The sequence below is a fragment of the Corylus avellana genome, chromosome 10, assembly GCF_965113065.1.
Source record: "Corylus avellana chromosome 10, dhCorAvel1.hap1.2, whole genome shotgun sequence".
Lineage (NCBI taxonomy): Eukaryota > Viridiplantae > Streptophyta > Magnoliopsida > Fagales > Betulaceae > Corylus > Corylus avellana.
This window is the reverse complement of record NC_142499.1, coordinates 22,334,075-22,357,992: the sequence shown is the minus strand read 5'-3', so window position 1 is coordinate 22,357,992 and position 23,918 is coordinate 22,334,075. Positions and strand designations below refer to the sequence as shown.

Genomic DNA, 23,918 nt, shown 5'->3' with positions numbered 1-23,918 from the left:
AAGTTTAATAGACTAAATTAAATGAATTTTTTAAAACTCAATTAAGTGGAGAAATATTTTTATTGTTGAAAAATTAGCTTGAAGAAATAACCAAAAAAAGAAAAAAAATTCTAAAACTGAAAAGCGATCATGTCCGGTGGTGATTCTAACTTCTAATTACGATAGGCTGCTTTTCTTTCCATGTAGTGCTTTCTAAATCTGGAAGTAATCTGGAAAAATAGGAAATAAATCCGTGTAATAAAAATATACAAGGTAGAGAAAAAAACAGAAAAAAAAAAAAGGAAAAAAAGAAAATAAGCAAGACAAACACAATATACACACCAAACGCAAGCGCATACGCACACGCACAGTCTTATTCATTTCCTTCACAAAAAGCCTAATTTTGAGAGATTTCGTTTTTTGGTTGTGCCGCCACTATTATATGCGCCTCCATCATCCGCTTCCGGGCCCTGGGGTTCTAGGGTTTTCAGAGCTCCTTCTCTGGTTTTCTAGGGTTTTCCGAGCTGGATTCTCTTGCTTTTCTCAGGCGAATCTCTATGCGCCGCTGGTTCAGCGGCTTTGTTGATTAGCCTCGCTTCTCCCTCTCTCTATAGATATCTTTCTCTCTGTATCTTTCTCTCTTTCTCACTCTCTCTCAAATCTTCCCGATCGTAATTATCTGCAGGGGAGAAGCTAGGGTTTGATTGGTTCATTTCTGAATAGTATGGTTGTTCGATTAGGGAAATCGGCTGTTTGGCTGATTTGAGGGGGTCTGGGGGCTTTGAATGGCATTGGGGGATTTGATGGCGTCTCGTTACTCGCAATCTTCGGTGGTGCACCTGGACGAGTGCTCTTCGAGCCACGAGGACGGGGATTTGTTCTCGCAGAGGAGGGATTCGGAGACTGCTAGTAGTAGCCATGGGAATGCCACGGCTTCCACCACGACCAGCATGGCATACTTGCCTCAGAACAAGGTGCTGGGCGAACCTCGGCACGAGGCCTTCGAGGGTTGCTTGCCCACCGGCCCCTCCGACAGTGGTTTGGTCTCGAAATGGCGGCCTAAGGACCGCGTAAGCTCAGTCTCTCTTGCAGCTCCGTTTTTTTTGTAGTCGTTGATGTTGATAGTGTGGCAGAAAATGATCCCATTATTCATTTCAATTACGACAATATGATCCAAATGAAAACCTTTACCCTAATGCTACGAAATGTGGGCTAGATTAGGTTTTAATTCTATTAACTGATAAAAGCGGCATTACTCAAATCCATTTCAAAAGTATTCGTTGATAGGCTGTGTAGCAGTTAGGTAATTGGTTCTGTGGTCTGGAAGTTGAAGTTGGACTGTCTAATTTTACTTGTTTTAAATTTACGTTCATTATTGGTAATAACATTGGTGTGATCTGTCCAATTCCAACAGGTTGGGATTGAATCAGGTCCTTATCTTGGGATGTATGCGACCATATTGAGCATGAAACTCAGGAAAGAGCTTGCTGGTTGCCTAGATGTCAAAGTGGTTGTCTTGTGCACACTTGACTTAAACTAAGTCGTTATATTGTTGCAATGTAATAGCTACAAAAATTTATATCCGTAATGCATCTTTAAAATGTGAAAAGTATAGTTTTAGTTAGTTGGTTGTGTGTTCTATAAGCAATAGGCAATATATGATGTCGTCGACATTGACTTCTAGATCGCTGAGGATCAGCGTTTTCAATTTACTCAACTGAGTCCCGCAATGGAACCAAAAACCACTGTGTTCATAATTCAGTTCAAGTCATCAAGCCTCATAATTCACTTCATAGACTACATGCAATTAGAGTTTATTCCTAGATTATTGGACCCATGTTGATCCATGAGTTGTGCTTTAGATGATAAAAATATTTGCATGAACTGCACCAATATGACGGGAGAGCTGGTTTGATGGTTGACAGACGTCAATTAAACTTCAATAAAAAACTTTGTATGGTTAGAAATTGTGGTCTATGGATATTAAATTCATTCTCAGTCTATCGTTCCCATCCTTACAAATACTGACTTTTGAACAGAATAGAGGATTTCCAAAATTGCTTTGCTATGACAGTTATTTGTTTGATGCACTAGGGGTACAACAAATGATTTGGAATTAGCAATAATTATAATTTTCTGATAGTTATTAGAAAGTTTTTGGTTAAATACAGAGCTTAGTCATATTAAGCACTTGCGCTTTCTAATGTTTGGGTGCCCAACCTTTTAAAGTAGACCCGCTTTGATGACATGTCTAGGTGGGTTGATTTGGAATATCTATGATGAAGCTATTATTTTTGAATGGGAATCTCTAAAAACTTTGGCGACTGCTTAAATTTAACAAAAAAAATGAAATGTAAAGTATGCAATATATATATATATATATATATATATATATATATATATATATACTGGTAATTTGCTTTAAGAGTTGTTTTGGGAATGGCCAACTTTTGTTCGTTTTGGGAATGGCCAACTTTTGTTCGTGTCATTTGCTTATCTTGAGTACTTCTTTATTTACTTGAAGAATGAAATATGCTTATCTTGGAGTTTATGTTGCATTTGATTTGCCATGAGGAAAGAAACTTCTATTTTTCTTGCTCAAAATGAAGATGGTATATTTGGAAGTAAGGAGCAGAAAAGAAAATGTCAAAAAAATCAAAGCAACGTTCAAAATTAGAATTGCTTTGAGCAATTAACAGCAGTTAGGGTTTTATTGTGGAAGATGGTAAGACATCAAGGCCTCTGCTGTCATCACATTGCCATTGGCAATTTGTTTATTGTCATGGTGAAATTAAAAATGAATCATTATGGCACTGCCTTTTTTTTTTCAATGAACAATACGAGAAATTGAGCCAATATGTTTTCGCTAATTCTTCTCTTAGAATTTGTTGTGAAGATTTCTCTTTGACACTTCTTAGTTTCATTTAATCAAAATGGAGTTTCCTCTCTCTCTCTCTCTTTTTGTTTCCAATTGCTTCGTTGTTTTTGTCTATTCTGGTAAATGGATTTTGAAACAATTTTGTCTTATATATGCATGTTGGTGTTGGATTAATTCCCAATTTTTTACGCAGATGAAGACAGGATGTGTCGCTCTAGTTTTATGTTTAAATATTAGTGTGGATCCACCTGATGTAATCAAGATATCTCCTTGTGCCAGAATGGAGTGCTGGATAGGTGCATTTTAAGCTGCTGATTTCCTTCTATTTTTTTTTTCTTGGTTTGTGTATTGGTTGTTAATGTATTGTCAACTTTATTTTCATTTAGTTTGGTGGTATTTTAAGGTATCTTCCAGTCTGAACTATCATATGATAGACTTCCAAATACTTCCTGCTATTTGCTATTAATTAGTCATGTAATTAGTGAGTACTTATAATACTGGCAAATGATTTTCCTAAATTGGACCTTTTTTATGGGATGTGCTGAAGAGGTTGTAAATAGTTTTTCCAAGATGGTTGAAACAGTCTTTGCAAATTTTTTTAAAAGAATTTTATAATCATTATTTATTTGTGTACTTTTTTTTTTTTTTTGTTTCCTTAGAGCAACTAATTCTAAAATTTTTTTAAAAGGAATTCATTGTCAATTTGTTTGTCAAAGTAATAATGGTAAACTGTGTTTAAATGGGATTCAGTGTCCTTGTTCGGTAGCAGTATTTTTCAATTCTAATTTTGTTGAAGGATCCTGTGCTGCGCTTATCTATACTGTTCATAGTATTTATGTATCTTTCCCCGTTTCTGGTACTTGTGGTTCAGCATGTTGCATTGTTTGATTGCCACAAAAGTGAAGAAAAATGCAATGATTTGAGACTCCTTCTAGCTACCTTTAGAATTACAAACCAAGCAAGTTTGAGTCAGACTTTATTTTCATATCATTCATTTCCTTGGCAATTTGGCATGGAAATGAAACATGATGTAGAACAAGTTGAATTTTTGTTTCAGAAGTTTTCATGGCTAGAAGTCTTTTTACGTTCTTCAATTTATATATTCTATCATGTTTGCAGATCCTTTTTCCATGGCACCTCAAAAAGCACTTGAGACAATTGGGAAAACCTTGAGTATTCAGTATGAAAGGTGGCAACCGAAGGTAAGAACATTTTTTGCATGTACCTGTTTGACATATTGCTGTATCTGTGCATTTTAACCTAATAATTGAACTTATTGATACTTTAGCAGGCTCGCTATAAGTATCAACTTGATCCTACTGTGGAGGAAGTGAAGAAACTTTGTAATACGTGTCGCAGAGCAGCCAAGTCTGAGAGAGTTCTGTTCCATTATAATGGACATGGTGTGCCAAAACCAACTGCTAATGGCGAAATTTGGCTCTTTAATAGGGTTTGTTACTGCTTTCTAACATTCTATTTTTTTGATGTTCTGTTGTCATTATTAATTAGATTTGTCATGTTGCTCTGATTCATGTTTTTGTTGCAGAGTTATACGCAGTATATCCCCTTGCCAATCAGTGACCTTGATTCCTGGTTGAAGACACCATCAATATATGTTTTTGACTGCTCTGCTGCTGGGATGATTATCAATGCCTTCAATGAGGTATTCAGCCATGTCTTTACTATGAATCTATTTATTGGGTAATTGGTAGTAACCATCATGTAGGTTATGATTATTCTTTCTGGAAAGATGACTTCTGGATTATTTCTTGATAGCTTAATGATTGGGGTGCTTCTGGATCCTCAAGGGATTGCATTCTGCTTGCAGCCTGTGAAGCACATGAGACTCTTCCCCAGAGTGCTGATTTTCCCGCTGATGTGTTTACTTCTTGCCTTACAACTCCTATAAAGATGGCATTAAGATGGTGAAATTTATTTCCCTGTTGGTTGCTCAGTTTGACCATTTGTTGAAACTTTGATTTCTTTATAGAAAATATATACTTTCTAACTTTTGGTATGACTGCTACCTATCACTGTTGGGTTTCATTGTATATAATATTGTCTTTTGGATCCTGAGTTTTAAATATTATTTGTCATCTTTATTCACAGATTTTCAGTTGTGCTCATTCCCTGATGCAACGAAATCATCCCTTTTGGGTTGATCTTTTTCAATTTTTTTTAAATACGAGTAACTAGTTTTATTTTTTGTTTGCAACATTCTGAGTCAGGTTGCATAAAATGAGCCGTAGATGGCTATTATGATATTCTGCATGCCTGCTATACTTGTGCTATGGCCTTGCTTCAACTGAGCCTATCCCTTACGATCTCTCTCTCAATTTGTTTTTTTGTTATGTTTTTTTTTGTTTTTTTGTTTTTTTTTTGTGATTGATTTTTTCTCATTGTAGTTGCTTTAGTAATGCTGTGATTTTTCCTTAATTTGTTGTAAATTCTTTTGTGTGTGTGGTTTGCTTAATTGTTTAATATTTTCCTTTTTGGTGGTACAATAGGCTTATCTATTTATTGATTGTTACATTTTTTCTCCTAGGTTCTGCAAACGGTCCTTGCTTCGTGAGTCCCTTGATTATTCGCTTATAGATAAAATTCCTGGACGGCAGAATGACCGGAAAACACTTCTCGGTGAATTGAACTGGATTTTTACAGCTGTGACTGACACAATTGCCTGGAATGTTCTTCCTCATGGTAATTTTCCACTCTATAGATTTGATGCACCATAGCATGGGTTTTAGCTTTTCATTTATGGTTCTTGTTAGCGGACATGTTAACTATACTTGTGGTTTTGTGCTGCAGATCTTTTTCAGAAACTGTTCAGGCAAGATTTGTTAGTTGCCAGTTTATTTCGAAATTTTTTACTTGCAGAGCGAATTATGCGTGCTGCTAATTGTTCCCCCATCTCTTACCCTATGTTGCCACCAACCCATCTGCATCATATGTGGTACGCAGAAGATACTTGTAACTTTTTATTCAGCTTTGTGTTTATAAAATTCAATTGGCATACTCACATATGCACAATGCAGGGATGCATGGGACATGGCTGCTGAGATCTGCCTTTCGCAGCTTCCATCACTGATTGAGGATCCTAATGCGGAGTTCCTGGTGTGTTCCTTGGGATTTGTTCTTGTTTGAATTTCTTACTCTGGGCTTGCAAGATATGATGAGCATTGCTTAAACACTAATTGCATTATGAAGAATGATGCTTTTGTTAACCATAATTATATTCTTTTCTTTTGCTCTACTTAAGTAGCACATGTTTATTTTGTTTCAGCCTAGTCCATTTTTCACTGAACAATTGACGGCTTTTGAGGTATGGCTCGACCATGGATCCGAACATAAGAAACCGCCAGAGCAATTGCCTATTGTCCTTCAGGTGTGGCGCTTCTCTCGCTCGTTATTTTTGGGGCCATCATTTGGTCATCGTTTCTATATCATGGTTTTATAATTTTCTAGGATGAATGTGCACCTACCTGATTTTTTTTTTCAAATTCCCTTCTGAGTCCTATTTTCTTTAGTTTGGTGGGTATGTTTTGAGTCATTTACTGCTCTGATGCAAATTTGACTTGGTATTATAAGGGTTGTATTAGACAATTGTTTTACCAGTGCTAATTCTGGAAGTAACTGCGTGAAATGACCTGGAAAGCTTGGTTACTGTTGGTTTACATTTTCTTACATTGGAGATGATAACAGAGTTGAGCCTTCTAGTATGGCTATCATGTCATGGTCATGTAAATTGCTTTGATTGGCATCTTTTAACATGCTGCCTGCTGCTGGAATGATTACTATATTTTTAAGATCAATTTTTTTTTCTTCTTAGTGAATTGCCTACCCTAGCTCAATTCTTGCCTTTTGCTCTGTGCTGAATGGTGTTTTGTTCTTCATTGAGTCAGTGTTTTGGTGTTTATACTATTCTTTGCTTATAATAACAAGTCTGTAAACTAACTTTCTTGCAGGTTTTGCTTAGTCAAGGCCATCGATTTCGGGCACTGGTTCTTCTTGGAAGATTCCTTGACATGGGACCCTGGGCCGTAGATCTGGTAGTTGTTGGTAACTTTATTGTTGCTTCTCTCTTTCCTAAGTTAGTGGTGTTTAATATCATGATTAACTTCATGACTATGTGTTTTGTAGGCTTTGTCTGTTGGAATATTTCCATATGTCCTGAAGCTGTTGCAAACGACGACGCCAGAACTACGGCAAATTCTTGTTTTCATATGGACTAAGATTCTTGCACTTGATAAGGTACAACCGTTTTCATATGGACTAAGACTCTTGTTGCTATATTTTTTTTAAATAGAATTAAGTACTAATAAAATTATTTTCTCTCATATTTCATGAGCATGGTAATGGCTGGAATTTGTTTTCAAGAATAATGTTTTCTCCAGTACCATAATTTCTATAAATATGAAAGGGGATTTTTACCCTTTTTATACACAAATTCCATAAGTGTGAGAATCAACCACAATGACCCGAATCACTATTTTAAGCATGCTTTGCATATGAACACTAGGGTCTAATAATTTTCTTTTGTGTTTAAGAAACAGAATTTCAGTGTTAGTGATCGATGTTGGAACTTGTTTAATGTTTATTTAGTACAACTTGGATTTGAACTCAGTTATTTAAATTAACTTGAGTTTATAGTTTCATTCCAAGCCCAATAAAGCAAACATTATGAGTTACCCTTTTGAGTTCTTTAATATATTTCCAAATATTATAAATGTTGTTGTTTATGCTGCTATGGTTTTGGGTTGATGCTATGTTAATTTTTTTGGTTTTTATTAATTACCTAAAGCTCACTTTTTTTAGAGATGTGGAAAACAACTTCTGGTCTAAAATCCATGATGCCGAGAGAGATGATTACTATGACTAGCCTTCATATCACCATCCATATGATTTAGATATAAACACCTTTTCAATTTTGAGTAATCTTCAAAACAAATTTTGCTTCCTTCACTTTTTCTGCTAGAGTGGATTATATTATTTCTACTGAAGGGAAAAAGATTATGGTTCAATCAGATTTTTTCTGCTACGAATTAATGTGAAAGTGAACTTGACAATTTGCCAAAATTTTTCCTATCACTGTTGGCAGTTGTTAGACTTGTGAACGTAATATGGCAAGAGTGTAGTAGAATGTGCTCTTAACTAGTTTTTACAAGATTCTGGCCTGTCTATATAAGTTCTGGTAATTGAGGTTATTCTTGTTCTAACTTCTATCACTATTTTAGGATTAAATTCCACCACAATCAGAAATAAATTCAATGTCCGCCCCTGGGCGACTCCTTTTTTTGGAGTACTTTTTGTTAAAGCTCTTTTCTCATACATCCTCTATATATTTACAAATGTTTCCTCCTAGCTAGGTGTTTGTCTTGTACACTACTCTATGTGTACCTGAGCAGCGCTTTTCACTTTAAAATGTTATTTCAATTACTTTCGAAGAATATATATTTACGAGATGTTCCATATGTTGTTCTGTCTCGTGGGATGACAGTCATGTCAGGTTGATCTGGTAAAGGATGGGGGTCATACATATTTCATTAGATTTCTTGATAGCATGGAAGCATATCCAGAACAGCGTGCAATGGCTGCATTTGTTTTGGCTGTGATTGTGGATGGGCACAGAAGGGGCCAGGAAGCTTGTATCGAAGCTGGTTTGATTCATGTCTGCTTGAAGCACCTTCAGGGTTCAACACCAAGCGATGCACAGGCTGACCCCTTATTTCTTCAGTGGCTTTGCCTCTGTATGGGAAAGCTGTGGGAGGATTTCGCAGATGCACAAATAATAGCTTTGCAGGCTGATGCCCCTGCTATATATGCTCCTCTATTGCTTGAGCCCCAGCCAGAGGTTTACCATCTTACTTTGAGAGCTATATTTTTTTCTCTTAAGTGATCGGTGATTTCCATTTTGCAGTGAAGTTGTAATGTTTAATTGTATTATCCATCTTTTTTTATTTCAGGTTAGGGCTTGTGCTGTTTTTGCACTTGGCACCCTGCTTGACATGGGGGGTGACTCATGTAGAGATGGTGCTGGAGTTGGAGGAGATTTAGAATGTGATGATGATGAAAAGATTAAGGCTGAGATTAGTATTGTTAGAAGCCTTTTAAGTGTTGTTTCAGATGGAAGCCCACTGGTTAGGGCAGAGGTTGCTGTGGGTATGTGAATAGTCATCCATTTTCTGTATTCATCCAGTTTGGTTGTCTTCAGCATCTTGATTTTTTTTTTTTTGTTAACTACGAACTTATTGTTGTGTTTGGATGAAAAGTGAGGAGTCTGGATTCTTCAAAATGGTTTTAAGGGGATTTCTTTTTATAAACTGAAGTAGGCCAAGTTGGATTTGGTTATAAATTGGGAAAATGGTCATTCGCTCAATTTTCTTTTTGTCTGAAAAAAATTTGAAACCATTTTATGGTGATCTTTCAATTAGTCGAAGATTCATTGAATTCCGAAAGCCTTCAGTGGATAACTTTTGGAAACTGCCAAAAGCCACATGTTTGACCATTAATATCTTAAAACTTTATACATCCCCTCCTTTCACGAGCAAATACTTGGATCTGACCAACGTTGTACCTCTCTCTTGACTTGCATACACTCTTAACCATTGTATATCTGAGTCTGCAGTATTTATAGTTTGTTTTTGCCTTTTCTACTTCTTCTTTTTCATCTAGTAATAATAGTTGCTGTTACCATTATGATAGGTTAGAATTAGCAACTTCGAAAAGTAACTAAGCCTGGTTTTCTTTTTTCTTGACAGCTCTGTCTCGCTTTGCCTTCGGCCACAACAAGCATCTCAAGTCAATTGCTGCTGCATATTGGAAACCTCAGCCTAATTCTCTGCTCAACTCTTTACCTTCTTTGGCTCATATAAGCAGCAGTAGTAGTGGATATGGTAACTCAAACCAGTACACACCGCATGCAAATATTGTTTCATCCCAGATTGGTTCTCTGTTGAGAGTCAGCAATGACAATCCATCAATGGTTCGAGATGGAAGGGTCTCCACCAGCAGCCCTCTTGCTAACTCAGGCATTATGCATGGTTCTCCTTTGTCTGATGATTCATCTCTACATTCTGATTCTGGAATATTGAATGATGGTGTTAGCAATGGGGTTGTTAACCATTCAAGGTCAAAACCACTAGACAATGCTATGTATTCACAATGCGTGTTGGCTATGTGTACATTAGCTAAGGATCCATCTCCACGCATAGCGAGTCTTGGTCGACGGGTGCTGTCCATTATAGGGATTGAGCAAGTTGTGGCAAAACCTTTGAAGTCCAGTAGTGGTGTTCAGTCTGGTGAACCAACAACAACATCTCCAACTCTTGCTGGATTAGCTCGGTCATCTTCATGGTTTGAGATGAATGCTGGTAAATTTTTGTTGTGAACAATATGAGATATCATTTACTAAAATTTGATATAGGTATTTTTTTAGTTAATGGAATTGTCCTATGCATTACTTTATGCCAATCTTTTTTTTTGGCCTTCTTTTTACGCTTTAAATCATTATTTACTTATGCTCTTGTTGCCAGGTCATTTGCCTTTAACCTTTCGAACTCCTCCTGTCAGCCCTCCTCGACCTAATTATTTAGCGGGAATGGGAATGCGAAGAGTTTATTCTTTGGAGTTCAGGCCTCATGTGTTGAATTCTCCAGAGACAGGATTAGCTGACCCACTTCTTGGTGCTGGGGGATCATCTGGGGCTTCAGAACGCAGTCTGCTTCCACAATCAACAATCTACAATTGGAGTTGTGGCTACTTCTCTAAGCCACTTCTTACTGCATCAGATGATAGTGAAGAAATACAGGATAGAAGAGAGGAGAGGGAGAAATTTGCGTTGGAGCACATAGCAAAATGCCAGCACTCATGTGGGTCATTTTTCTTTTAATTAATTCCTCATGTTCCTTTTATTATCTGTGTAGGCTTAGGAAAAAAGTATGCTATAGTTTTTGATTATGGAACCAATGTGATTTTTATTTCTGGGTCAGCTGTTAGCAAGCTTAATAATCCAATTGCTAGCTGGGATACGAGGTTCGAAACTGGTTCCAAAACAATACTGCTCCAACCTTTCTCTCCTATTGTTATTGCTGCAGATGAGAGTGAACGGATCAGGTATGCAGCTTTCGTTTATCATAATTTTTATTTGAGCAAGGCTCTGAATATGCTAGTATTGCCCGATTTCAAGAAATTGCATGCTCTGATGATTTTAAAATTATAGGAGGTTCATATTTGAGCTTGAATTTATATCTATGGGAAGCTGGCATTCTCTCTCTCTCTCTCTCTCTCTCTGCTATGGATTTGATAATATATTTTTGATTGTCACTATACGCAACACATTACATAACTTCAATTTCAATATTCTAAAAATAGGAAAAAGGAAAAAAATTCTTGAAATTCTTGGATGTAAATTTGATTTTGTATCTTTCATAAATTCCATGTGATAGAAATGACAATTTTTATCTACTTGATTGTTTGTTAGTCAAATGTCCCTAAAATTGTTTTTGGTTTTATTCTATTGGTTTTTATTTTGTATCTTATAAAATATGATTACATGGGTTCCAACCAATTTGGTCGCTATTACTTTGGTGAATGTCATGAGTCCTTTATTCATTGTCTTGTGATCTCCCAATCTGTGTCTTTCTGGGATATTAACCATCTTTGTTTGTTTCTTAATAGGGTATGGAATTACGAGGATGCTACCCTGCTCAACAGTTTTGATAATCATGATTTTCCTGAAAAAGGAATTAGTAAGCTCTGCCTTGTAAATGAGCTTGATGACAGCTTGCTGCTTGCTGCTTCATGTAATGTTCTTTGCTTCTGTTTTAATTAGTTTCATGATGGTTACAGAGGCTCTTTGTTGTAATGTCTGAGATTTTGAGTCAATCTAACTTCTGAAGTGTGCCTATGATGCAGCTGATGGAAATATCCGAATTTGGAAAGATTATAATCTGAAGAATAACCAAAAGCGTGTAACCGCATTCTCTTCAATTCAAGGCCATAAACCTGGCGTGCGAAGTTTGAATGCTGTTGTGGATTGGCAACAACAGTCTGGATATCTGGTACGTATTTTTCTTAAAAAAATCTATTATTTCTGGCCCTTCTTATTCTTCTTATGTTTTGTGCTTATATTTTATGGCTAAGTGTAAAGTTTTATCATTAGTATGCTTCTGGCGAGATATCATCCATTATGCTATGGGATCTGGAGAAAGAGCAGCTTGTTAATTCCATTGCTTCATCATCTGATTGCAGCATATCAGCATTGGTGAGTTTTACCAGTTCCTCATACTTGTTTAGTCATGTTATGCGGTAGCTGGGTCACTAAATTTATTTTGCCTTGTTTTATTAAGTTGAAATGGCTCAAACTTGCAGTATCTCAACGTTCTCTTGTATACTATCTATGAACCCGGGGACGCCTTACACTTTTAATGATATTTTTGATTACTTACCCAAAAAAAAATAATAATAATAAATAAATAAAATTCAACATTGACTGTTTAACTGTAACTTAAGCTAGGTTCAAGAATTAATTGGAAGTTACAAATTTGGGAAACATATTGCATTTCAGAAATGAATGTAGATACAATGTTTTTTTCTCATCAAGATCTGTTGTACTTGTTAAATATTCTTATTTGTTTTGTTTGTGTTTTCTTATTTGCTATAGCCATTCAAACGTTGGCACTTTTTTATAATTTTTTTTAATGCATGACATATCTAGGCTGCTTCTCAAGTTCATGGGGGTCAATTTGCTGCTGGTTTTGTGGATGGTTCTGTCAGACTCTACGATATTCGGACACCTGAAATGTAAGCTTTCACATGGAATATTTTTATGGCTTAATGGAAATGTTTTACCTGGTTTGATCCTTGACATTGTGCTATAGTGCATCCTTTCCATAGTTATCAAGTAAAAAACTCTCATGCAAGATGGTAATTTTCCTGGCACATATGGGAAGAAAAGGTGGCACATGTACATGCAGAAACACATCACAGTACTCATCCAAACATATTGATCTTTCTTTGTTCAATCTTCTTATGAATGTATTCTTTTGGTATGTCAATTACTCACATCAGATGAAAGTTTTTGGAAATGCCATGATTTAATGAAATAAACAAAAAATAACAATCTTCTGAAATTACAGCGCAATGATTATTATGTTTATTTGCTCCTTTGAAATATGTGTCATTTGCTAACTTTCATACTGTAAGATAGAGTACGTGTTATTTCTGCACTGCTGTGGTGGTAATGAAGTCTATCTTGAGTTTCTTATTATTTCAACAATTTGTTTGTCATGGCAAGTGTGGTGGTGCAGGACCATGAATGGCTGCAGATTTGTTTCAGACCTGATAACTGCTAAAGTAGCTTTTTTGACCATCTTGTATTCCAACTCTTAACACCTATCCAGACACACGAAATTTCAGATTGTAGACTTCCTTTATTGTCCTAAAACTTCGTTGTGACTTAACCACTGTAAAATCAGATGGGTCAAGATGTTTAGTTCTTTATTAGTTATTTTTCCAGATATTGTTTGTAAGACAATTTATTCTTTCCTTATCTTTTTGTATTTTATTTGCAAGCATGATTGATATATAAATGCCTATTAATTGTTGTCGTGCCTTTTTTCCCAATGTTTTCATTTGTGATGGATATTGACATGTATTTTAGTACCTCCAAGGCTCCAATTCAAAATTTTGCTATCTGTAGTTTGTTCTTAATGCATTATTGGTTTAGGCTAATGGATTTCTACATTGTTGGTGTACGTCATTTACATGGAAATGTCAGTTATCAGGCACATCTGAAAGATCAGATGATATTTGGGAAATTGGACATATTCAATACATGAATTAGGGATCAGATGATATTTGGGAAATTGGACATATTCAATACATGAATTAGGGGTCAGGGGAGTCACTTATATGTCGGTGTGAGATTGCTTGATGATAAAGTTAATAATTTGGTGTTACTGGTTTTCTTGTTCACCTTTCTTTTGTCTTATTATCTGTTCCTAGTATAGTTTTTGCCTTTGACATTTGCATGTACAAATGCCTTCAGTACCTTGACGGGTAATGTGTTGTAATTCTTAGGCTTGTCTGTGCAACGCGGCCACACAAGCAAAAAGTTGAAAGAGTCGTGGGGATAGGCTTTCAACCTGGGCTTGATCCAGCAAAGGTAAACCAAGCACCTTTTCTGACATACCTCTTTAAACAACATATTAGGATTGTAGTTGTTGAGGTCTTTGAGTGAATTCAATATAGAAATCCTTGCTCTTGATTATTTAAATTTGACATTTCTTTCTGGGAAGTAAATTCTACCTAACCTTCACTTCTTTCAGATTGTCAGTGCGTCTCAGGCAGGTGACATCCAGTTCCTTGACATCAGAAGTCACAGGGACGCCTACCTCACAATTGAAGCTCACAGGGGCTCCCTTACAGCTTTAGCTGTTCATAGACATGCCCCGGTCATTGCCAGCGGTTCAGCCAAACAACTTATCAAAGTATTTAGCCTGGAGGGTGGACAACTAGGCACCATTCGATACCAGCATACGTTCATGGCCCCGAAGATTGGTCCTGTAAGCTGCCTTACCTTCCATCCCTATCAACTATTGCTTGCTGCTGGCGCTGCAGATGCTTGTATCTCTATCTATGCTGATGACAACTCTCAAGCAAGATGAATGCGTATTGTTTTGTATTATCTGTATCTGATGAGACTTCCATTGAAGTCTCGGATGCAGTGCTTCTGGTGCGTTTGGATCACACGCTACACATTACGCTGCGCTAATTCCTGTTCGCTGTCAATGTACCATGAAATATTGGTAGGGTGCTTTCTACCGATGGTCTGTGCGATACATTCATTAGCCCCCGGCATAGAGGGTCAAGGCTGTTGGGAAGAAAATGCTGCACTTTATTGGGGGCTTTGGCAAATAATCTGTTACATAGGTAAATGGGTGTAAATATTCTCCTCTTATATATATATATATATGTATTTTTCCATTTTGGTGTGTTCAATTGTTTCTTCCGTCCTGTTCAATTTGTAAATGCAGCACACTTTGCCCAGGAAAAAACTAAATGCATCACACTTCTGTTACCATAATTCATTTGTTGCGTGGTGCTGTGGGTTGTTGGCTCCTGAAATGCAGGGCTTCGACTTACACACCTTTGTTAACATTAATGTATGTCACTTGGTTTCTTTCATTGACGGTCGTTTACCTTGTAATTAATGTATTGGGTTGTTAGAGCTTGTGTCTCATGTCTTTTCATTTTGTAAAATGCTAGACCTGTAATTCTTTTAAAACTTGTTTGGTGTTGAAATATTCTCGTGCCCCCTGGTCATTATAACAGCTTGGGCCATTTCCCAGCCGTGCAGGATATCTTTGAAAATTCAAATCCTTAGTAAAACTCGTCATTTTTTGAATTTTTAACGTTAATATATAGATGGCAACACTAAATCCGGAAGAGCTAAATGTTTTACAATACAGTTTTGTCCGAGCAAGACTTTTTTTTCTCTTCATTCTAATTGTAAATACATAATATAGCAATAGAAAAAGCAGCAAATGCGCCAATGAGCTTAGGCTGAAATGATACCTTCTCCCTTTGCAGCAAACAAGATGACACCCCCCCAACCGTGTGCTTGTGCTCTCCATTCACATGAACTTCCAGCTCTCCTATCTTCTGCCATACTTGTATTCTTCTGCAGAATTGTTCATCAGAAAAATCAACAAATCTGCAGTAAGTAAAAAATCGTGATGGGGCAGGTCGAATTCTTCGATAGCATATCACTATTGTGGGATAAGACTAAAACCTACATCTTTTTGGTTGCGTGACAATTTTAATCAACTTTTTGAATTTATTTTTTATTTTATTTATTTTTTTAACAAAATCTAATCCAAGAGTTGGTTGAAACTGTACACCATCATTGTAAAATATAATTTCTAGCATTAGTCAAGATAAAATTGACGAGTGGCATACAGAATTGACGTTTTAAAAAAGTCGGGTAACTATTTGACAATCCTGCAAACTGCAAAGAAATTTAATCAAAATAAAAAAAATAAAAAACGGGTACAGCCCTTCCTATTTCAATAACCAATGCAAGTTTCCATGAGACCATAATTGTAGGGACGGAGCAAAGCCACAGGAAACCAAATACATTGCATGAACAGGAAAGAATGTTACATCTTTTGTTGGTAATCACTCACAAGCTACACACCAACATGGAAGATCAATGACAATCGTAAACTTATGTGTGTAAATTTAAAGAACTTTAAACACAATGTGGATTCGGAGAAGATACTGATACTGGCATACACCGTATTCACATGGGTATAATCCTGTTCTGCAAGCTATATACCATACCATTAGCATTTCACTTCCTTCCACCCACCATGCTTTGGCCAGGAGATCCTGACAAGCTAGATGATGCGCTGCTGCTTGTCGTTTTAAGTTTTCCATCTACATTGCCAAAAACATTGAGATCTTCAAACAATCTGTATGTAGGAACAAAGGGCTTTGGTCCTGCTGCCGGGGTAGGATACTTAGGCCCAGCACTCACCCGTGGATCTCCATGCACAGCAGACCCATTTATTCCTTTAAAGGGAAAAGAGTTATAATGCTGCAGGGGTCTAGCCCCTTGAGTGGGAGTGTATGACGCAGACACATGATTCTGGTTGTTGGAATAACCAGGAGTTGGAGCCCAGGGTGGAGGGGGGTAGGCCGACAAATATTGAGGATTTTGGGGTTGCAATTGTGGTTGGGATTGAGGATTTGGTTGTGGCTGGGGTTGAGGTTGAGATTGAACTTGTTGAAAGCTTTGGGGTTGTAATTGAGGTTGCAATTGTGGCTGGGACTGAGGTTTTAGTTGTGGCTCGGGTTGAGGCTGCAATTGTGGCTGGGGTTGAGGTTGAGGTTGAGGTTGAACTTGGTGAAAGCTTTGAGGTTGTAATTGAGGTTGCAATTGCGGCCGGGGTTGAGGTTGAGGTTGTAATTGAGGTTGCAATTGTGGCTGGGGTTGATGATGAGGGTGAACTTGTTGAAAGCTTTGAGGTTGTAATTGAGGTTGAAATTGGTGAAAGCTTTGAGGTTGTAATTGAGGTTGCAATTGTGGCTGGGGTTGGGGTTGAGGTTGAAATTGATGAAAGCTGCTTTGAGGCTGTAATTGAGGTTGCACTTGTGGCTGGGATCGAGGTTGAGGTTGAACTTGTTGAAAGCTTTGAGGTTGCAATTGTTGTGGTTGGGCCCATGGAACAACATAACTATTGTAGGGTACCTGCCCCTGGTTTCCAGGGTAAGTTTGGGAACCATAGGGATATCCTTGTGCACTGGGGGAGACAGGTATCTGATGCATGTTTTGGTTGGAGACCAATGGAGTGTGAGGAGCATGGGGGGAGGCTGATGCTGTAGACAAGGTTATACTCAAAAGGTCAATCATTTCCTGTTCTTTTGTAGTCCTAATTGCTGAAGGTGGATCGGGCAGTGCTAATGCTAGTGAGGTAGTGCTTGAGGCCACTGATGAAGTCGTTGATGTACTGCTGGCGTCCATTGATGATTGACCTTCAGTGGTTCCAGTGCTTTGAAAAGGCATGGGCTGCGTTTTAGAATGCCTGCACTCACAGAACAAGTTGACCAATTATGAACAAAGCTAAACCAAATAATACATTTCAGTAAAGACTAGAGGAACAGGTCAACAATTGGTAGGTGATTCCACAGAGAATGTAAGGAATTATAGGCTTCGACATTTGATAATATACAGCACCAAACGTGTGAGGCAACCAATACGTGCAGACCAACTTCTACTCAAGCGCCTTTGTACACCAGTTAAAAGATCCCAGTGATCTGATTGGGACAAACTTCCTGCCTGGTCATTGACTTGGGTGGTTGGTGTAAGAATGGATCCAAATCCAATGTGCATTAGCTCTAAGCACTGGCATAAAGAGTGACATTCCTATAATACCTAAGAAATATTTGTTAGAAAAATGTGGAGTTAAGAGCAACCTTCGAGCTAGCTGTGCAAATTCATCTTCCTCTTCCTCCTCTTCAACAAGCTGGGCCCTTGTGATAGCAAGAGTCGGTTGTATAGCATTAGGTCTCAGGCTAGAGTCTCTTGGGCGAGAGTTTACTGCTTCACTTGGTTTAGGGCTGGAGGGACGTGCTTCAGTAGGTTGCGGGCTGGAATTTGTAAGTAGAGTTGGCAGGGGGGAACCAGAAGCTATAGCATCATGTTTTGCAAGCAAACTTTGCAGACTGTCATTTAATTCAAGACCCTGACCAAGAAGTTCCTCGTCCCTGCCACATAACCAACAAGAAAATGTGAGAATTCCAGACATAAGTCAGTGGATGCACACGCATGCACATGCATACAGAGACTGCCCAGACATGATAACATGCAATATAGTGACTCATGCCTTCAATCATATGAAAAAGAGATCACTAACCCTGTTGTAGTAAGCATCTGCATCAGTTTTTTCTGGTTGGAACGACAACGGTTGACAAGATCAACTATAACTTCATCTCTTATGGCCTATAAACACAAACAGAAACATTAGGTAATAAGCCTACTCACAATTTGCATAAAGGACAGAAATAAACCACCATTTCACATACTGCACGGTCACTGGGGTTCACAGCTTGAAGCATGTCGCTTAAGAGCTCCATAATATTCCGCATAGAATCCATACTTGACAAACTAAGATAATTACACAAAATCAATCAGATCAAAAGTGCCATAAATAATCTTATACCAAACCCCAGAATGAGCACTAATAGAAGCAGAAAGCAACAGCAATATAGGACAACAGGATGTGCAGACCAAAGTCAAACCCTCACCTTAAACTTTCTATTTCTGTTGCCATTGTTTCATCAAGCCTCCTTGAAGAATTGCTAGGCATTCCATATCCAGGTTGAGCCAGGTTTAGGGTTGGATGGGTTACAGGTGGTGTAAATATTGGAGATGCATCTACAGAACGTTTGGGAAATTCTACTCCAGAACGCTGCCATTCATACAACCCAAAACTGTGAATTATATACAGTACTTTGCTTTTCATGAATATACATGCAAACGTGTTTTTTAATGTAAAAGAGACAAACACAATGGAGGGAAATCAAGACTCATCAAGGAGCTAAAGCATTTTTGAGGTAAGTGTCTATCACAATAGGTGCAACACAGATAAATCTCAAATGTGCTTTGTTGATTAGTAAAGTACATATTACTGATGACATTGCCCATAAATTCAGCCCAACCCTTCATTCCACCATGTTATGGATCATAAAATGAAGTTGTTTTTGGTTGACTAATGTGACAGCCCATTAGGCCCACTCTGAAATCATTACTAACTACTAGAAACAGTATTATGGTAAGACCGATAAGCTTATTATCAATTGTTGTAATAGAATGAAAAGGAGCAACGCAAGAGATCCAATACATATAACATTCCACAGTCAATACTAAACCAGGCAGGAAAGGATCAGGAAAGGACTATCAAGCAAAAATAGTTGAATTTAGGAAGCTACGATCTTACCCTTAGTTCCTCATACGCCATGTAGTACTGAGGATATTTACCTCCAGGCCCCCCAAAAGCCTCTTGCCAAGAGTCTAGCAATGCCAAGATTTTTTCCCTCACTTGCATATCTGTCTGCAAAATCCATCCACATACGCACTTCATCACAAAACAACAAAAACAAGAAGGATCCATCCACATCTTCTAAGCTGAGGCAGAATCAGTTTAACAGACGAAAAAAGAAAAAAAAAAGAAAAAAATGGCGATCACCAAAATGAAAAAGTTCAACTAAAATTGCTGAATAAAAAATGAAGGGGTATCAAATATCCCACATACAAAGCCAATAAAGAGATAGACTAAACATGTGAACATATTACAGTGATCAATCAAATATGAATAATTAATCTCATCAAACTCAAAATTCACACTTCCTCAAGATCAATGAGGCCACAGAACAGACTACTATTTATGGGTGATCAAAACATTGTTCTAATGGACAGCTCTTCCTCATAAAGCCACACGATCATTGCATGGTGATTGCACTATTTGTGCTATTTTTTTCATAAATGGCCCCTGGCCTAAGTTACCGTCGCTACTTTTACATGCTTATCAGCCTATCAGGCTTAGGCCACAGGTTCTAGATAACAAGGGTCACTTATCTATTTTATTTTTATTTTTTATATATAAGTAGGAAAAACCCAAAAAGCAGGACTTCCAAAATCAAATGGATCGAACTAATCACTCTGATTACCAACAATTTAGCTCCAATAAAACTACACTTCAAGCATACAACTTAGAACCACCATGCATCTCATGTTGAAATACTCTACTGAACAAATATGAGACTACTTGCCTTCTTCTTGACAATTTTGATCATCTCCTCCAATATTTTTTTCTCAGCAATTTGAAAATGAACATAATCACCACAGTTCTTCACCATAGTCTCCAAAAGCTGCAAAATTAGATTTCACACACAATTAATCCATCAATAGATTTGCTGCATAAAAGAAGCCAAAGTTTCAAACTAAATAAACCAAAAAACACCAAAGAGTACATACATGACTAGTAGAAATTTGGGTTTTGATTCGGTAAAGACGTTCACGTTAATCAAAAGAAAAGAAAAAGGTCCCAACAAAAAAGTACCGTCAAAGAGAGTAGTTGAACTCTAGGGTTCTTATGCTGCAGCCTTTTCTTCACAGCTTTCACAACATCTTTCGCCTGCCTGAGCAATTAAACACAATACCCATCAATAAACCAGCATAACTTTTATCATAATTTTCCAAATAAAAACATGGTGAAAACTTTCCATGGGGGGAAGAGTTCGAACTGAAAACTGAAATTAAACAAAACCTCCACCTACTTCATATGACCTGGCCCATCTGAAAGAAAAATAATTTATGAATAAAATTTTTCCAACAGAGAACAAAAAAATCTTTTCCTTTATGGTCCTAAATTGTCTTGTTCAAAAATTTTGCGGTGAAGCTTTGGGGAACTTTAATCTGTTTCTTCAACTAACTTCAGGTTTTTTATTTTTATTTTTTAAAAAACTCTTAATACCACAAATTTATACTTTGATTCCCCAAAAAGCTAACTATGTGAAGTGAGGAAAGGAAACCAAAAATAACATTAAGGATAATAGCTGCAATTTCCAAAGACACAAAAGAATTCTAAAAATTCAAAAACAAGAGGAAAATAAAAAAGAATCGCATATTGCAACAAATAATCCAAATTAAAGGTGAGCAAGAGACTGTTATCATACAACATATAAACAAAAAGGAAGTCAAATAGATACACAAACAGGAATACCCTGAAAATTTACACATAAAAACACAAAGATACATCCAAATAACAAAATTTTCGATTAAACAGAAACCCTAGACTGAATCAACGTCAAAGTCAACCTTCACAGAACCGCAAAACCAATAAAGGCAAAGAGCTTCACAAAAACAAAACAAAAGAAAAATTCACGGCTCATCTCTAATATTACCAATGATGTGAATTGACAGAATCGCAGATATCAATGTTCATAGTCCAATCAGGACTCATCAGAAGATCGCTCGTCGCCTTGTCCACCGCCACTGTCGCCGAAGCCGAAGACGACGACAACGACAACGCCATCTCTCTCCTCCTCCTCCTCTCTCTCTCTCTCTCTCTCTCCCTCACACACACACACACGCAGACTTTGTGGTATAACAGAAAAAGAATCGCTTTCCTTTTTTCCGTTTGTTTGACGAGAAAATTCAAAAAGCGCGACTCCAACAGCAACACGAAACGCGCCTCATCTTCCTGGAAACCACGCCTTCATGATTGGGAAATTCACAAACCCTAATTAACTTTTTTTTCTTCTTCCAACTTCGCTTTGGTTCTTTCTAACTCTCACCGCTCAAAATTGATCAAAAATTCCTGAAATAACGTTTTCTCCTAGCTTTCTTCGTTCTACGATAACCCTTCCTGGTTTTAGTATCGACACTCTGTAGTTCCTCACGCCCACACGCTGTTTCCGGATTTAGCTGATCACGCGCCACATGGTGACACCACACGGGGAGATTTAAAGCAAAGTTCGTTGGAGGAAGCGAGCGTGATCTAGTTTAGATATAGGCGCGAGTGGTGAAAATCGGGAAAGTGAATTGGGTTCTTTTCTTAGACTTTTTGGGTGTTATTTTTTTTATTGTGAAAAGGATATATTATATAGAAATTAGTGATGTGGATTAGGGGGCTTTGGGGGGGAGGGGTGATGATAAAAGTCATAGTGGGGAATAATGGGACTGGGGGTGGGACAAAAGATTGCTGATGTGTTGTGAGTCTCTGTGGGGCCAGCTTTGTCTGTCTCTTTTTATATGTGCCACTTCTGTTACTCTGTACTTAGATGAAGCACAAAGGTTTGAGCTTATCTTGTCGAAGGTTGATCCGAATAGAATTCTGCGAAAATAAAATAAATGAGACAAGGTTTTCTCTCTTTGCGAAAATTCTTGACATCAAAGCTTATTAAATTAACATTTGTCTTTATTTTACGTGCATTTAAAACTTGCATGTTCGGGTATTATACTTTGTTATAGCTCATTTTCATTCGGTAAAATACCGAAGTGGTAGATGATCGACTCATTCCATAGGGTTTTTTTTGTCTAGGTGTTGGTAATTCGCATTCTCATTTAGTTTCTTTGACATAGTATCCAAATTTTTATGCCTTTCATACCAAACATAACTTACTCAATAATGAGTTTTCATTACCTTAATATCATTATAGTTACAATTATCGTTCACTGGCATTCAATCATAGGCGCGTCTGTTAACAAAAATGTATGTAAAAATTACATGCTTTAAAGACATATGTCAATTAAACATATTGAAATGGAGAAAGTTTCCTATTCAATTTTAAGCAAAACTTGGCCATCATTTCTTATAATAATTTTATAGTGATGATAAAATATGGATCATTTAATTAATTAATTAATTTTTTTTTTTTAAATCCTAGCTTTAATTTATTTTGATCAATCTATTATGTAGTTCAACCTAATAAATTCATAAAGAACAAAAAAATGAAAGTTCGTAATCTTCCTATTAATTCACGTGCACCCCTTACTTTACTATCCCATCTATTGGAAATATTATTAGGAAAGTATTAAAAAAAACACACACACTTTGTGCAATGCCCTTTTTTAAAACTAAGTCTTGAATTAATTATTTTTTATTTTTTTATTTTTTTATTTTACCACCATGTTTTTAAAGCTTTCATGCATGACACCTTATACCGCCTAGGGTAATTTTATCATGGTCCTCTTGTTTTAATTTTTTAATTTTTTTTTTGACATGTCCACACAAGGGAAGGGAGAGGGAAGATTCGAACTAGTAACCTCTGCTTCATGAGGCGTAGTCCACTATCAATTATTTTAATTATTTATTTTAATTTTGTGGGTTTATTTGGGGGTATATTAGAGGGCTTTAAAAGTGTTAAAATGACCAAAAAAAAAAGAGTCTATAATTATTAAGTTTAAAATCTAATAGAATTTTATGTTATCAAATTTAACTGAATTAACCCAAGATGGTAAAATTAAAAATTAAAAAAAAAAAATTGAAAACTCATTTCTTAGCTCTAAAGACAGTCAAAACACGAGATAATATCTTGATATTTTCCCATATTATTAAAATTTATTACCTTAATTTAAAGAAAGGCATGCTTTGTATCTAATTTTATTTTTGATTGCGAAGGCATGCTTTGTAGTGTGGCTAAGCATATGACGTAACGACCACAATTTTTTTTTTAATGTTTTTATGGTGCTGGATTTATCTAATATCCATGTTTTATCCAATAAAATGGTAATAATAATAATTATTATTTAAGGTATTATAGACATTATAAAAAAAAAAAAAATTAACTCTTGATCTTTTTTTTTTTTTTTGATAAAAAATCTCTTTCATTTTTTTTTTAAAAAAATAAGGGAAAATTACAGTTTACCTTTCCAAAGTTGACATCATTTTTCAATTCGAACACCAAAGTTTCAATTTTTGCAATTCACCCCCCCAAAGTTCCAAATTTTTGCAATTTGGCCATCCGACCATTTTTGCACCCTTAAATTTGTTTT

General features: G+C 36.7%; 2 protein-coding genes across 4 annotated transcripts; one reads left to right on the top strand and one right to left on the bottom strand.

Annotated features, from left to right (window-relative positions):
- Positions 1-346: 346 nt before the first annotated feature.
- Positions 347-15,089, top strand: LOC132191265 (regulatory-associated protein of TOR 1). 3 transcript variants are annotated; one of them, XM_059606209.2, is made up of 23 exons: positions 347-1,049; positions 3,051-3,153; positions 3,977-4,059; positions 4,149-4,307; positions 4,404-4,520; positions 4,634-4,782; positions 5,403-5,557; positions 5,666-5,810; positions 5,893-5,971; positions 6,141-6,242; positions 6,823-6,906; positions 6,998-7,108; positions 8,355-8,708; positions 8,821-9,016; positions 9,616-10,227; positions 10,390-10,725; positions 10,846-10,969; positions 11,534-11,658; positions 11,771-11,916; positions 12,018-12,119; positions 12,573-12,658; positions 13,937-14,021; positions 14,185-15,089. In XM_059606209.2, the coding sequence occupies exons 1-23, from the start codon at positions 765-767 to the stop codon at positions 14,521-14,523; spliced, it is 4,077 nt and encodes a 1,358-aa protein (XP_059462192.1). In that variant the 5' UTR covers positions 347-764; the 3' UTR covers positions 14,524-15,089. The 3 variants fall into 3 exon arrangements, with proteins under 3 accessions (XP_059462192.1, XP_059462190.1, XP_059462193.1); XM_059606207.2 differs by having other exon boundaries at positions 4,146-4,307; XM_059606210.2 differs by lacking the exon at positions 3,051-3,153 and having other exon boundaries at positions 960-1,049; positions 4,146-4,307.
- Positions 15,090-15,897: 808 nt separating this feature from the next.
- Positions 15,898-21,968, bottom strand: LOC132191521 (ENTH/VHS/GAT family protein). Its single transcript, XM_088511159.1, has 9 exons — positions 21,326-21,968; positions 20,482-20,560; positions 20,192-20,290; positions 19,360-19,473; positions 18,668-18,831; positions 18,446-18,527; positions 18,277-18,362; positions 17,837-18,127; positions 15,898-17,445 (listed from the first exon to the last, which is right to left on the bottom strand). The coding sequence occupies exons 1-9, from the start codon at positions 21,454-21,456 to the stop codon at positions 16,212-16,214; spliced, it is 2,280 nt and encodes a 759-aa protein (XP_088367285.1). The 5' UTR covers positions 21,457-21,968; the 3' UTR covers positions 15,898-16,211.
- Positions 21,969-23,918: the final 1,950 nt, after the last annotated feature.